Source organism: Euprymna scolopes, chromosome 5, assembly GCF_053919585.1.
Source record: "Euprymna scolopes isolate OS-2025 chromosome 5, ASM5391958v1, whole genome shotgun sequence".
Lineage (NCBI taxonomy): Eukaryota > Metazoa > Mollusca > Cephalopoda > Sepiida > Sepiolidae > Euprymna > Euprymna scolopes.
Genome location: NC_136486.1, coordinates 79,608,815 through 79,625,059, shown reverse-complemented (window position 1 = coordinate 79,625,059; position 16,245 = coordinate 79,608,815). Strand labels below are relative to the sequence as shown.

Genomic DNA, 16,245 nt, shown 5'->3' with positions numbered 1-16,245 from the left:
ACTTTGAAAGTTTTTGATATCAAATTTGTTTAAAATTCATTCATTTGGGTTTTTATAGCAAGACCTGTATTATGCAGCAAAATTGAAAGACCCAAGAAACTCATGCTTCCAACTTGGAATCCCATATAAATATTTTACTTGATTTATTTTAAAATTATAATTAATTGTAGTATTCTGTATTACATTTGTAAATAATGATGAATATCTAAACAGTATTATTTCATAACTATGAAAACGCATCTTCACAACATATAGAGACAAGGAATTTTAATTTTTTTGTGGAAGGAGGTTAAATAATTGTGTCTAGAAGGAAAGTAATACAAATGAAAAAACAAAACAAAAAATGTTTGACCATCATTAACTTTAATGAATGTAATTCAGCCATTAAAAGTCTATTTATCATTTGATAGACTGTTCTGTGGGTACTCTCTTACAAATTGAGAGTGCTTCAGATGATGGGCAATTAAGCCACTTTATTTTGAAAATGAAGTGGATGGCCTTCCACTGGTGAATTCTAAATAACACAGAAGCACCATATTTCTTTATATTCTAGCTCACCAAGTCCAGGCGGCAGTACAAGTGACAAAAAAAAAAAAAGTCTGAAACAGTGCGTAACAAAACCATTTGTTTTGTTGGATAAAAGCATCTAAGACAACAGACATTAGCCTCTTCCCTTCTCTAAAAGTAGGTGATAATGCTTGGAAGGATGGCTACCCATTAGCAATGAACATGAAAGTGCTGTCTGTCTATATCAGTATATTATGTGTGGATATTATATAGAAAAGTAGAAAACTGCATTGTTTATGTAAGAATAATTTCGCTGAATCTGATATTAATAATCCTAATTCTTTAATAAAAACAAACTTGATCATAAGAAAAAATTAATTGTAAATATCAATTATTAATATCACATGATTAATATTGTCTTTTTTTAAATCATATATTTAAACATTATATAGTGACCATTTTAAGATAACACTTTAACTAAATTACTATATGAGATTTATCTGAAATTAATCTTTTTTTACTGATTGCTAAATTTATGAATGTTAAAAATACTTAAAATAATAAATGTTTAATTTTTAATAAAATAAAACATTTACTGATTATTTTAAGTTATTTGTTTAGTTTTCAGTTAAAGCTTATTTGCCCTTTTTATCAAGAACTTTTGAATTTATTATTATAGTTAAATGAGTTTTTTATCAAATTTTTCTTTTATTATATTTTTTTTCATAAAATAAAATTAAGAGTGTAAAAAGGATTTTTGTAAAAAACTAAAAAGAAAATATAAAAATGTATTTTTTCAATGAAAATATTCCAAATATTTTCTGTATGATTCTGATTCTATAAAATAAAGTGTGTGCATTTTCACTCCCAAATCAAATCTACCAATTATAAAAAATTGCCAGGCATTACATGAATTACATGGTGTTACCATGTTACTATTTTTGTTTTTGTAAAAATTTGTGAAGACTTTTGAAATGTCTTCATTTCAATTAAGAAAACATTAAAGACTGTAATTCACTTTTAAAAAATGAAGAACAATTTTCATTGATTTATTTTCAATGTAAATTTTTTTGAAAATTTTTTTGCAAGAACATATTAGTATTTATTTACATTAGTTTTTATTTTATTTTTTGGACACTCTACATTGTGTTTTTATTTCAGCTGATGTGCTCTCCAGCCTTCTTCAGGCATATTTTTTAGGTACAAAAATGTTTTTTATTTTTTCAATGTTTAAAATGACTGAAGTTGATTGTTTGAATATGTTGTCGTTTGTTATGCATTTAAATTTGATTATAAGTAATTATGTGAATCATAACATGGATGTTTTTATAATTCAAGAAATGTAATGCAAAAAAAAAAAAAAAAAAATTCACTTGATGAAAACCAGAGGGCACATTGAGATTTCTATAAAATTTCAACTTTAATGAGAACTAGATGAGACCAATAGTCTGAATAAAAAGCCTGTAAATGATGGAACTTGTCATGCAGAATTTGAGAGAAAAACAATTTCAAAATGAGTGATTAATTTAGGATGTTTTGTGTTCTTGCTACCAATCAGCAATTCAACCCCTGACATAAGATTGCCGCTATTCCCATGCAGTTCTCATGGAATGATTGAATTTTACTGGAACTGAATTAGCTGGATGTGCAGCTACAGACTGGAGAGAGGCTTGGCGCCGTGGAATTGGGCGAGATCTTTGCAGAGAAATCATGAAATCATCACAAATAAAGCCTCGCAAATGTGATCTGAAAAAAAAAAAAAAACAACAAAGAAATGAAGATCCACTTTATTTTTTCTGTATTGTTCATGAAGCAAATAATTTTACATTGGAAATGTCAAAATAATCTGTTAAAGTGATTCTAACAATAATTCATGCTGACAATGGCTATGAAATATTTAGACTAAAAAAACATTATGAATGTCATGAGATTTTGAAAATATTTGTTCAATTATTAATATTTAATCCCAATTTAGAAATCACAATGAAAAGTTCTTGAGAAATTAAGTTTTTTAAAAGTACATTTGTAGAAAAACTGAATGAAATTTTTTAAAGTCACCTTAAAAAAAAATAAAAATACATAGAAATTAGGAAACAAAAAACAGTCACTTAATGTTTCAAACTGTTTTTAGTGAATGCCATTTTTATAATTGAATAACTAATTAAATACAATAGATGTTGTTAAAAAGTTTAGTTTGAAACTTCCAGAAAGTTATCAATTGTAACAAAGGGTACACAAAGAATGCCGGAAAGAAGAATCATCAGAACATTCTGAACAAATGAGTATACAATAAATAGTTGTAAAAGTATCAAAAACCATGTGGAAAACGGTCCCCAAAATATTGAGAATTCCTCAGTTCCAACATTGTTTCTCCACAATAAAATAAATTTCAAGATAGAATTGAATGAGGAATCCACTTTTTTTATATTCATATATGTGAAAAGTGCAGAAGAAAACGTATTGAAAGAATTGGCTTTTTATCTGAACCAAAGTGAACATGCAAGATATTTTTGATAGAAAAAAAAATGGCTGCTTCTCATGTTCACTGATTTTTACAAGATCCATTTGCATTTAGCTCCTTTGAAGTTAAAAAGAATGGGTATTAGTATTAAAATATTTTTTATGAACAATAACAATTAAAGCCTTGGATGGAACAGAAAGTTTATGTGAATAATAACGGCGTGGTAAAACGGTTTCCTGATATTGCAAGTTTCATAGCAAGTGTGACAGGCATGTGCAGAAGTGGCCAAGAACTGTGTGTGTCCTTTGGACTTAAGAGAATTCACTCACCCAGAAGTGAGTGAATTCTCTTAAGTTATTCATTAGTGGCACCACACATGTGGAGGATTGCATTATGAGGAATTTGTATGGTGAATTGTGTGATGTGGTGTAGCAAACTGAATTGGAGAGTTGGTAAGAAGTTTGGACAATTTTTTTTTTTTTTGTCCAATAAGCTATTTCGGCATCATTGTCTGAAGCTGTGTTACAGAAATGATTCCAGGTAGTTGATAGTAGAATGGTTAGAAAAGGCAGAACTGATATTTGAGTAGAGTAAAGCATATTGAGTGCATCATTCTGAGGCGTTGCACATCAACAATTGAATGAGGAGAAATTTGATGATTTCAATTGTGTGAAGAAAATGTTGGACACAGCTTTTGCTCTGGACTCCTTCACCGCATCAAAGTAATTTGCAGCATCCCGCCTTCAGCCAAGTGAAACAGTTGATGTCTTCTTGGCAGAACTATGGAGACTTGCAGTTTTGTTTAGCAGCATGTCAGATCAGTGCCTGCAAGGAGCATTTATTGTTGGATTGCTCAAACATGCAAAGAGCTCTGACGAACATCCTCTCAAATGAAGGACCTAGATTTGTGCTGGCACAATCCATTTTAAAGAAATGTGTTAGAGTTACAGAGCGTGCTGCATTGCACAGGCATCACGATACACAGAAACAGACAAATGTGCCCCCATGATGTTATAACTGTGATGGACTCAATCATAGGGCAAGCAATTGTCTCCCGAGACAAGGCATTTAAAGGTACTGGTGAACCCCCCCCCCCCCCCCGAAAAACACTCGGGTTATCAATGTCAACAGCCAGGGCACATTGCTTAATGTTGTCTGGGAAACGAGAACTCGACACCAATCTTGTCTTTCAAACTTTTTTAAATGGCGCATTACCAGTGGTGACTGTCTGCATCAATAGTGAACACAGGATGCACACATAGCCAGTGACCAACTTCAATATTTGTAAGAACAATGAAGTGAGTTCATGCACAGTTGAGGACAGCAAAAAATGGATTGTTGAGTGGCACTAAAAAACAAAATTGGTTTTTATGAAATTCATTGGAAGTCAAAGTTTAATAGAACGAATTGAACAAGCAGTGAAGACATGTGGAAGCGAAATGTTATTTGCTTACAAAGCATAAGGTTCGGCTAGTCCTTAATTATTGAAAAGTGAAGAAATCTGTTACGTATCATTTTGATGGCGATGTGATCAATGTATTTGGAGAGACTGAAGGAATGGAGACAAGTAGTTGAGGTTACTACAATTGTCGATATAAAATTCTCATATTTGCAGATACATGTGAGATACGTGTGAAGGTTTAGCAGATACCTATTGCCTGACCTCGTCGAGGTTTCTTGCCTGTTGGTTTGAAAGTAGCAACAGCCATAATGTAAAAGTTCCAAATATTTAATCTAATTCATAAAACTCACTGCGTCTGTCTTAATTTTTTTCAAAGTGCATCTCTTCCAAGATACAAGGTTTCAGAGTTGTATGAGGGGAGTCAAATGATTTGCATTTTTTTTTTTTGATTTTTAACTGGTAAAAATACTTGTTAAGAGGTCAAAATTGAAATAAATTGTAACTTATTTGCATGCGCAAATATATGCGTTTATACATTGCTTTTTAACTATTTCTTATCCATCTAATGATAGCTCAAACAGTAATGGAGCACTATGTTTAGGTTTTGATTATAGCTGATGGTAACCAAGTTATTTTTTGGTTAACTTTTGAAATCACTATATGTTGCATACAATAAAATAATCGACAGAGAATTAACTCTATAACAATAAATACAGAATCTGCATAAATTAAAATATCATATTCAAGTGTATTTTACAGCTGAGCAATACCAGGTGGCCAGCTAGTAATATAATAAATGTTGACCTAAGTCACGAGTCAGCTAGTTAATAATAAAAACTTGTTATTTACAATTTAATAGATTGTTGTGTTCTCTGGCCTTTTCTGACTTCCTTGTGAACATTAAGCCAAGGAATTTGTATGAAAGTAATATATCTTTAGCCATAGTTATTAGTGGTTGAGACCGTTTCTTTAAATTATTAAAGGAAACAAGCTTAGTCTTGGCAGCACTGAACATTACCATCCATTTTTGACCCCATTCCACTACAGATTTGAGGTCTTCCTCTAGGGTTTCTGCCATTGCCTTGGATATGTGTTTATTCATTTTCCCTCATGCCTGTGGTGTCTTCAGCAAATATACCCATCTCGGAGACTATTTTATCAGGGAGGTCATTTTTGAATATCAGGAATAATAAAGGGCCAAGGATTGATCCCTGAGGTAACACCTACATTTATATCATATTGTTTAGATGTAAGACCATCGAGGACAATCTGGATTCTTTTATTTAAGAAGAATTTAATTATATTAAGTATTCGTCCAGTAATACCATAAGATCTGATTTTCATGAGATCATCGTGCCATACCCTGTCAAAAGCCTTAGATATATCTAGGGCTACTGCCGTCAGCTCTCTTGCCTTATCCAGTGCATGGTATAATATGTTCAGATGTCTTTAAAAGAAAAACATTTGTATTTAAGGTATGTGGATAAGTTTCTTAACCCCTAAAGTATCAAATTCAACTCCCTTTCTAAACTATTTTTCTCTTAGACCCCGTGACATCATGAGATGAGTTCCTATCTCCAAACTTTTTCAAAATAGTAGTTATGAACGTATACTAAGTATAAAACTTGGGTTTTTTTTGTTTCTTTTTTTATATAGTAGTAGCAAGTAGAAAAGGTATTCGTGAATGCATTTTTGATATCCTAGAAACTTTTGCTTTCCTCATCAGTCCTCATCTCAAATGAGCAATGTTTCTGACAAAGAGGGAAGAAAACAATGTATAACAGTTTTTTGCGAGCAGTAACTAGAAATTACTAAATTCTCTTTCCATTCTATTTTTGTTGCCATGTCACTAATAAAAATGCTAGCGGTAAATTTTTTCATGGGTTGACATTATCCGCTTGATAGTCAGAGACCTCTGTTCTATCAGCAGGTGTAAAATACTGGGGCTGCTGCATTTCTATTGGGTGAATGGAATAGCTTCTGACAGGGCCTCCCAATGCCATATTTGTGGAAACCACTTCAGCTTTTCCTTTTCAGTGGTCTACAAACTCTTTTTTCATTCATTCTTTTATCCCTATTTTGCTTCCCCTCTGCCCTGTTCTTAATAACTCTGCTGACCTCTTCTGCACATTCCAACAAATCAATCAAGAGAAAACCCAGAACCACAGTTTTCAAAATACTACAAGGTTCCTTCTCTAACATCAAGGGTCTATGTTTCAACCTTCTAGAAATTGAAATCCAATTACAGGAGACCAAACCTAACCTGTTGTTCTTGGGTGAAACTGGCATCAATTCAACTTCTTTAGCTAATTTTGTCATCAAAAGCTATTCTAACTTCACATCCAAACCTAACCATCAAGATCGCCATGGACATGAAATATGTGTCTACATTAAGGATACCTTTCTCAAACATCTACATGTGCTTTGGAATAGTGTTTACTCACAGCATTTTGCCCTCTACCATACTGACAATGATGAAGTAGCTATCTTTGAGAGTATCACTAAGAAAATTGATCATGCCCTGTCTCTCAACCAACATTCACATCTGTGGAGATTTCCAGGTTCACAATGTTGAATGGCTAATCCATTGAATGGCTAATCCACTCAAACAAAACAAATGATGAAGGGAGATTTTATCATGATTGCTTATGACTTAACAGAGATTGTTAACGAACCCACTCGGGTACTCGATGCTGATGGACAATTTGCAAGTCTTCTAGATCTTTGTCTAGCAACATGCCCAATATTTTGTGAAGAGGTCAAAATTTTTTAAAAATTTGAAACTTGGCAGGTGCTCATCCTCAGTTCTGTCTCTGCAAGTATCTTCTAATCACTCAGTTGTTTCTATAAAGTTAAAAATAAAGTATAACAAAACTCCAAATATCCCTCTCCACCGAAGTGTATCAATATGGTGGACTGGGACAGTTTCTGAACGTTCATATTGGAACTACTCCTCTATAAACATAGATGTTTATAGGGTATATGTCTGATACAACATCAGACTTAATGGATTGGTTAATCGTTGACACAGGCAGTTACAAACCCTCCAAGAAATTCCAACAGAAACTCAACAGTCAGCCATGGTTCACCCGTGAATGTGATGCTACATTACACACTACTTCAATTGCTTTGAATGTAAAAGATATTTTGAAATTAAAGTCACTTTAGAACTGCCAGCAATCACTGCAAAAGGATTATAGAAAATGCAAAAGAGTCATATGCTCTGTGCATCGTCCAAAGTAGAAAAACAGAGGCTTAGTTCCCATGAGTTTTGACCAAAAACGAAGTTCTGAACAGATGCGCTTCCTCTATCCTGACTATCATCAATGAGCCTGAGATAATTTTCATCAGTATTTGACAAAGCTAAGAACTTTGCCAACAACCTTTACAATCAGGGTCGCCTACCTCCCAAATTTCAGCACAAAACTGAAAATAATCTGAGCCACATCCACATATCTGTTTATGATGTTGCCAACAATATTCCACTTAAAAGCTGCAACCGAAACTAGCAAAGCTCTTCAATCAATGTCGAGAGGAGAAATGCTTCCTAACCCGACAGTAAACTTTATTAGTTTGGCCAGTATTTAAAAATACTAGAAATCGGACTTCTGCATCTAAGTACAAATCAATTAGTCTTTATGAGTAAGTTACTTGAATTCGTGTTAACTAAAGAAATCGTCAACTACCTAAGCAAAAAAAAAACTACTTGGCGACAAACAATATGGTTTCAGTCCTGCAACATCTACAGCTGATGTACTGACTGTAATTTCAAATAGGATCAGTGAATCTATCAACTGGGTTTCCTCTCAAGAGCCATAGTTGTAAACATATCAAAGGCATAAAGGTCACAAGCTTTCTAGCTATGGAATATCTGGAAATGTCTTCTCAACAATTGAATCTTTTCTCTCTGATACAAATAGTCATCAATGGTCAGAAGTAAAGTATTGATACTGACGTGCCCTAAGGACCCATCCCAACCCTCTTCCTTATCTTCATTAATGATCTCTCAAATCACATTCTAAGATCATTTGCCAACATATATGCAGATGACATCATGGCAACATTTTAAAGGCCAACAATGATCAAGCTCTCACTGAGTCTCTCTTCTCAGACCTTGAGCATGTGGGGCAATAGGGCAAAAGGTGACTTATTAATTTTAAAAACCATCTAAAACCAAGCCTCTATCCATAAACACTCTGATCCCCATTTGGCCCCAGTTAATACGAATCACTCTCGTCTCAAAAAGTTTCTGGGTCTAACCTTCACTTCTGATTTACATCAAATCTGTTGCCAAGGTTGCTGGAAAAATGCTTGTGGCATCTTATCACTCCAAAAGATATCTCACTCCCTACTCCATGTATAAGCCAGATATATCCTAAATGGCATATCTGGATGGTTGACAATGTTTAATGTAACAAAAAGTAAAAGCACAGGTATATTAATATTTGATGTTCTAAAATAACAAATCTGGTTCAAACAAATAATGAGAAAATAAGAGTGCTTACAGGTCTTGAGGAAGCACCCTGCTTTGACAAGGTTTTGCAATTGACCTTCACTCCCGACCTAAAATGAAAGACTTACATCAAATCTGTTGCTAAGGTCGCTGGAAAAAAGTCATTTTACTGCTCCAACACTTCCAATGAAATCCTCTACAGATACTAACTTGCCTTGACAAAGTTCAAAATCAGTTTGAAACCTAGTAGATGATGCCATTTTCTGGTTCCCCTACAACCTCTTTCCCACAAAAGAAATGTTGCAAGTCTGTCTCTGTTCTATCGTTACTTTCATGGGAAGTGCTTGTCTTCATTCAATGGTTCTCCCTTTGCCAAACGTTTACAAAAAAAAACATTCATCTATCTACAGCCACTATCAACAATCCCCCCCATTTACTATCCATAGATAAATCTAAATACAAATTCCATGAACAAAGCTTTTTACCTAGAACTGCCTTCCTATAGAATTCTGTTCTACTGACTTTCTTTCCAGCTGACTACAACATGGTGTAAATTTGAGTCAGATATAAACAAGTCCTCTTAAATAGTAAAATTATGCCCAATTTCCACCACATCACTACGCCCTTGTCCTACTGATCACCTTACACTCATTAACCCTTATCTTCGAGTGGCCTTTGGGCCGTGATGAGTGGTGACTCCTTTGTAAATATGAGTTATTACCTCTAGATGCACCATCACTAAAGACAAATATTGGTGCTTCTGCCTCTTCAACTTCCAAAAACAATACAATAAAAAAGATATAGCCAACATCGTACCCTGACTTGTGTCGTTCTTATTACTAATCTATTAACTGCCGTCAAATAATAATATTACATGATGGCAGCAGATTTTGAAAAATGTCCATAAACACAAGGTGTAGAAAGACAAGAAAGCATCTTTAAATCGGACAGTCTTCATTGTTCAAAACACATGTGGGTTAGACATGAGCACCATATTGAAAATATAATATAGATATATGAAAAGAAAAAACGCGTGTAAACAAGAACTCATTGAAAATCACTACAAAAAAGTGTGAATTAAATATGCTTAATTTATATCATTGTCTGCTAAAGTAAATGTATATAAAGGCATGTAAACCACTTGTGTATTGGGATTCAGAAAATCTGGTAGACTTCTTCAGATTTTTCAAGCAGCGATGTAAACTTCATTTCTTTGTTAAGAACATCTCAGTCAACAAACATGTTTGGACATTTAAAATGATTTCAACCAAGCAGATTCAGAAATTATTTGGTGTAAATTTGAGGAATGTTTGGAACCTTAAGTTAATTTTTGTATTGCACAATTTTATCTGCGTGAATATAAGTAAAAGAACATAGAAAATATTGATGATTTCGTTGCTAGGTGCAAATTACAGGTTAAAAAAAATGCAGATTTAGAGATAACTAGGTAACTGAAGATTGGATCATAGAACAAATCATTACCGGTATGAGATACCCTGAATTACAAAAGCTTTTACTATCCAAAGGTATAGAGCTGACACTTCAGGAAGATTTAAATCACACGAGAAAAAAGGGAAATGATAGTCAGGAGATAAAGACACTTAAACAGTTGTCACTAAATGATTTGAAAACACATGGTCATCAGAAAGGAAAATGCCCAGCCTGGGGTACCGCACGTTCGGCTTATAGAAAAAAAAAAGACTCATTGGGCAAAGATGTGCAGCAACAAGAATGAAAACAAGACTCAAGCACGTACAACACACAATCATAAATAACTGCATGAGACTCAGAATAAAAAGTGAAACAATCGAATCTGCTCAAAGAAATCCGATATGAGAGAACTCGGCAAGTTATACAGAGAGTTTGAACAGTTGAAATGTGATGCAATCCAGCAGCAAAGAGACAATCAGACCGAGATCTTCACAGAACTGCAAATAAGGCATCCACATATTAAAGTCAAAATTGTACACAGACGCAGAAGGCAATATGCTTCCCCTAGGAACCTTCTGTAGGATGTTTCCAGACAAGGTAAATAACTTAGGACAACCCATAACAGTTTCTACAAAAAAGAGCACACAATACTAACTGCATACAATGGCCCAAGTATAATGCAGCATGGTTCGGTTTGTATACAATGTGCACATAAAGCTAAATGGACCACTCTTGGGTGGATCTGTTCAGTTTTTCACAGAAAAGTTGACACAAATACATCAAGCAGCAAAAGCTGACCCTCCACTGATACTCTGTGAATTTAAGGAAACCATCTGGCAAGGTTGGACCGACACATTCAAGGAAGTAAAAAAAATTTGAGGCCATACTTGTGATGTCAAGATGAACTCGCCATCAAAAATGATATTTTTAATGAAGAGTGGCCAATAATTATACCTCAAATGATGTAGCTGGAAATATTTAAAAAAAAATCTATTATGGGAATGGAAAAAAATAAATTGTGAGCCAAAAGCTGCTTCCTTTTCAGGATATCAGCAAAACTGTACAGAGATGTGTTATTTGCCAAGAATAACAGAAAGTTCAATATGTAGAATCCTTGAAACCACATGAAATTCCAGTAAGACCATGGCAAATAATAGCCACAGATTTGTTTCAGGTTGGCAGATCACATTATATCCTGGTAGTTGACTACTATTCAAAATATCCCATAGTGAGAAAACTTCAGCAGTCAAAAAATAATAACCATTACCAACTTCAGCAGTCAAAAAATAATAACCATTACGAAGCAAATGTTCAGAGAGTAACAATGGGCCTCAGTATAGCTCTACCTTGTTCAAGCAATTTGTAAGATTTAAGAGAGTGGGCATTCGAACACTACACATAAGCTCCAATCACATACTCTCAGTAGAATGTTGCATACAAACCATAACATCTGCTATTAAAAAAGCTGCCTTAAGTAACCGTGACATATGGTATTACTATGTTTATGGTCCACTCCTATCAACCATGTAATTCCATCACCTGGTGAATTATTATTCAACCAAAATTTTATGTGAAACTTACTAGTGCTCCAACAATTTGATGCAAAAAGAAAAGATAGCAACTCTCCTGTATCAAAAACAGTCATACAAAAAGCCTTAACATGACCAGCACACCTGAGATCAACGGAATATACCAGAAGGACATGTTTGAGTATATGATTCGGATTCTAGTAAATGGTCCCCAGCAGTTGTCACACAATGATGTGTTGAACCAATTCTATACATAATACAAACTTCATCTCAGAAACCGCAAGCATCTGAGGGAAGATAGGTCTGCTGAAACGATGAACCAAGAAGCATCTACATCCACATCAGAATGAAGAATAAGCAGTTGGTATAACAACAAATCACACATCCATGGAACAAACCAGCCACCATAACCAATGGCAGACCTGTTCTAAGATACACTCCACAACCTACATCATCACGGAACTCAAATAGTCATGTAATAAAACCACCTAAAAAGTTCAATCCCTAGTTAAATTATCTTTACGTGTGTGTTTTAATTGTTTTTGGGAAAAGAAGAATATCATAATGAGTTATTTTCCCATAGGAGCAGCATCACTTAATAAAAATAAATATAGCTACTTCCAGAAAGAATATTAAAAAAAAAAAATATCATAATGAGTTATTTTCCCATAGGAGCAGCATCACTTAATAAAAATAAATATAGCTACTTCCAGAAAGAATATTAAAAAAAAAAAATATCATAATGAGTTATTTTCCCATAGGAGCAGCATCACTTAATAAAAATAAATATAGCTACTTCCAGAAAGAATATTAAAAAAAAAAAATATCATAATGAGTTATTTTCCCCTAGGAGCAGCGTCACTTAATAAAAATAAATATAGCTACTTCCAGAAAGAATATTAAAAAAAAGATATAGCCAATATGGCTGTGTTTATATCTTATCTTGACTTGTGTCGTTCTTATTAGTAATCTATTAACTATCATCAAACGATAAAATTACACAGTCTACAAACTAAAAGAAGTCACTCATTAATGACATAAGTAATTATCTTAATGCAAACTATGGAACTAACAACAAAACTGAATTTCAGAAACATCAAATAATCAAGAAAATCCTTTTGAATTGTTGCATTTTTGGTTGGGGTTTAGAAAAGTGAATGAAAAAACATTTAATGAATTTACTATGATTTAAAAGTGAACAAAAAAACATTTAATGAATTTATTATGATCTAAGTGAAAATGTTGCTATGATTTGAAAACGAAAGACAAAATGGAAGCAAAATCACAGAATTGTTTGTAAAATAAAACAATTCTACTTTTTATCAAAGCAAATAAAACTAATTTAGAAGCAGATCAAAAGAATACAATTTAGCATAAAGCTGAAAGAGAAAACCTAAGTTGAACATGTTAAAGAAAAACTGATTGTGAGGAAATGGTTTCGAGCAGAAGCAACAAAAAACACAAAAAACATAGTGGAAATGACAAAAAGCTTTGTAAACCTGATCACAGCAACAAAAATTCTAAGGCGTTTAAAAAACATTTTCATGGTTCTTCTTTCCAGAAATAAACTAAAATTTACATCTTTTTTGAAAAACAACTGTTTATATTCAGTTTTCAAAAAAGTTACATCAATAAAATTTTAAGATCACATACACTGAATTTCAATGCTGACATTTTTTTCTAAAAAGCCGAAAAAAAATCATGATTTGATAAAAATAAGTTTTAACTAAAGTTGATTTTGTTTTCATATTTCACTTAAGATGTGAACATGTGTTAACAATTGAACGATAAGACAACTGACACAAGGGTTTATTGAAATTGAGATTTTTATGAACTGCTGTTTGGCATCTAGTCTAGTGCCCTGCAGCATCTGCTGTGGCCATACACTCTAAGCTGGAGTTGCTTTTCCGGATGCAGGCCTGGACGGTTGATAAGGAGACCTAGGTTTTCCCAGTTACCTCTTAATGTTACAAAGTTTGACGCAAAGGCAAGCTAATAACAGTCAAAACCAGCACAGCTATGGGAGTTGCCAGAAAAGTATTGCAGTACTTCACTATCTGCCTACTTCAAACCAGATTTTTGTCAAAGTTTACTTCCTTAACCTTTGCTTTTCCCAAGGCATCCACAAAGCAGTAAAGCTATTTGCCCATAGCTAGTCAAAATTTGAAAATATTTCCAATTTTGATGAAAATGACATCGTAGTTATGGTTGTATCAAAAGTGATTTTGCTTTTATTTGGATAGTATTAGAGTAGGAGGTTGTCATCCAAAGAGTATTAGTGAACTTTAGTTAACTATATACAACATCTCCAATTTTTTTATTAATATTTATTTATCCCTGGTATCTAAATTGTTCAACCTTTTTGTTTTGTTTTCTACTGGTTATGTGTAGATTGTGTTTTACTGTTTTATGCATTGAAAATATTTTCATAATCAATTTGCATTTGTTCTTGTTTTGTTTTTAACAGATGGCATTACGTCTTAAGTAATTTCCTTCTATTAAGATGAGATATGAACTTTTCATTGTTTAGCCATCCCACCTCTCCTTTTCCAATTTCCATAAGACCTTATATAAACTTTGTTAATTATTTTTAGTGTATGTAGCTCATTATTTCTTTTTATATTTTAATCTGCTTCATTCTTTTTCATTCTTTTATTTTTGTGCAGAGTGTTCTTTTCATTAATTGTTGAGTTGAAGATTTATCTTTCAAAGGATTAGTTCTTTATGTTAGCATTATTAAATATGGATTTTGTTTACTTTTGAATGTTTTCTTTTCCCAATGTTCTTTTTATGTTTTTTTTTCAACTAATCCATTTGTTGTAATGTGTTTAAAGTCCAATTCTTTTGCAAATTGTTTGAATTCTGATGATGCATATTTGGAACCTTTGTCGCTTATCACTACTTGAATGTAACCTAGCATGGCAAAAGTATGTTTCATTTCCTTGATCACCATGCGTGATTCACAATTATCTAACATCTGGATATCAAAGTATCTGCTTGTATAGTTTATAGTTAGTGTTGTATACATGAAAAATGTCTGTTGCTATCTTGATCAACAGTGTTACTTATATTTCATAATGCTTTTCAATACTAGCCCTTTTACAACTGATATTTCATCATGAACTATCATGTCCTTGTTGTTTTCTAGCCATTTCAATATTACATATTTCATTAACATTTATGTTTCTTCTCTGTATACATCCAGTTTATAATCACATATTGAATATTGTTTTAAAATTATGTAAATGTGTTTATCCATTTCTGTGTCTGATATTTCTTGCAAATCATCAGGTAGATACACATGACAGTGTATCTGAAATTTCTGATTCATGGCCCGATATACATGTTACTTAAAATTCATATTTCTGTAATGCTACTAGAAATTTCTGTATTCTTGGGGGCTTTTTGAAATTGATTTTTTTCAAATCTGCCTCAGTGTTCTATGGTTATTTTTGGACTAGAAAGTGTCTTCCATATTATGAATTGGTGAAATTTAGAACAAATATTATGCTAAGTGTTTCTAATTCAATCGTTTTGGTCAGCAGTTGAATTTAATGTGTGTAACCATTTATCTTCACACTTTTGTTGTAATAATATTTTTACTTGTGTTTGTGGTGATTTTTGTTTGGATCATAAAATTGCAATATTAGTGTGCTTGCTATTATTTCTTTCGATTTTTATACTGCTTCTCTTTGAGGTTTATCAAATGACCACAGTACCTCATTCTCTCAATGGTTATTTCTGTAGTTTGGTATGAATTTCCATAAGTAATTTATCACACCTAGGAATTTTTGTAAGTTTTTTTGTTTTTTTTGTTGTTGTCAGGGATTGGTATTTGTGTAATTGCCTTTTTTTCTTGTCTGGTTTTATGCCCTAATTTGTAATTAGGTGAATTCTTTTGTTAGAAATTCACATCTTGATTTATTAATAGCTGAGTGAACAGTTTTTTCTCGTATATTCGTATGTTCTTCTAAGGTTTCTGACCATACTATTATATCATCTTGGGAATTTTTGATTCCTTTTATGTTTTCTATAATGTTTGCTACTTGAATTTGGAAAATTTCAGATGCACCATATGGTAATCAATTGAAAGAATAACAATCAAATGGGGAGTTAAAAGTTAGTAATTTTTAACTTTCTTTACCAACAGTTTTATGCCAATATATTTTTGATGTCAAGTTTTGAAAAGTACTTAGATTTGTTCATTTCTGCAAATATTTCTTCAGCAGTTCTTAGTTTGAAATGTTCCTATTTTATTGCTTTGTTCAGATTTCGAAACATGGTCTTAATTTGCCAGTTTTGCTTCTCCACTTGAATTCACCCAATCCATTGGTTCTTGGATTATTTCCATTTTCGTCATTCTTTCTAATAATTTTGGTTTCATGCCAAATGGAATGTTTCTTGGGGGATTCACAGCAGGTTTTATATCTGGGTCTATAGTTATATGGTATGTAATTGGTAG

The 16,245-nt window shown here is 32.8% G+C and overlaps 1 protein-coding gene across 6 annotated transcripts in view; it reads right to left on the bottom strand.

Annotated features, from left to right (window-relative positions):
* Positions 1 to 1,520: 1,520 nt before the first annotated feature.
* Positions 1,521 to 16,245, bottom strand: part of LOC145276875 (uncharacterized) — a 190,036-nt gene continuing 175,311 nt past the window's right edge. For 4 of the 6 annotated variants that reach the window (XM_080128291.1, XM_080128292.1, XM_080128290.1 and 1 more), the window contains one exon: positions 1,521 to 2,253. In XM_080128291.1, coding sequence (XP_079984417.1) covers positions 2,094 to 2,253 — 160 coding nt within the window. In that variant the 3' untranslated portion in view covers positions 1,521 to 2,093. The remainder of the gene's footprint in view (positions 2,254 to 16,245) is intronic. The other 2 variants (XM_080128289.1, XM_080128287.1) reach the window with 2 other exon arrangements.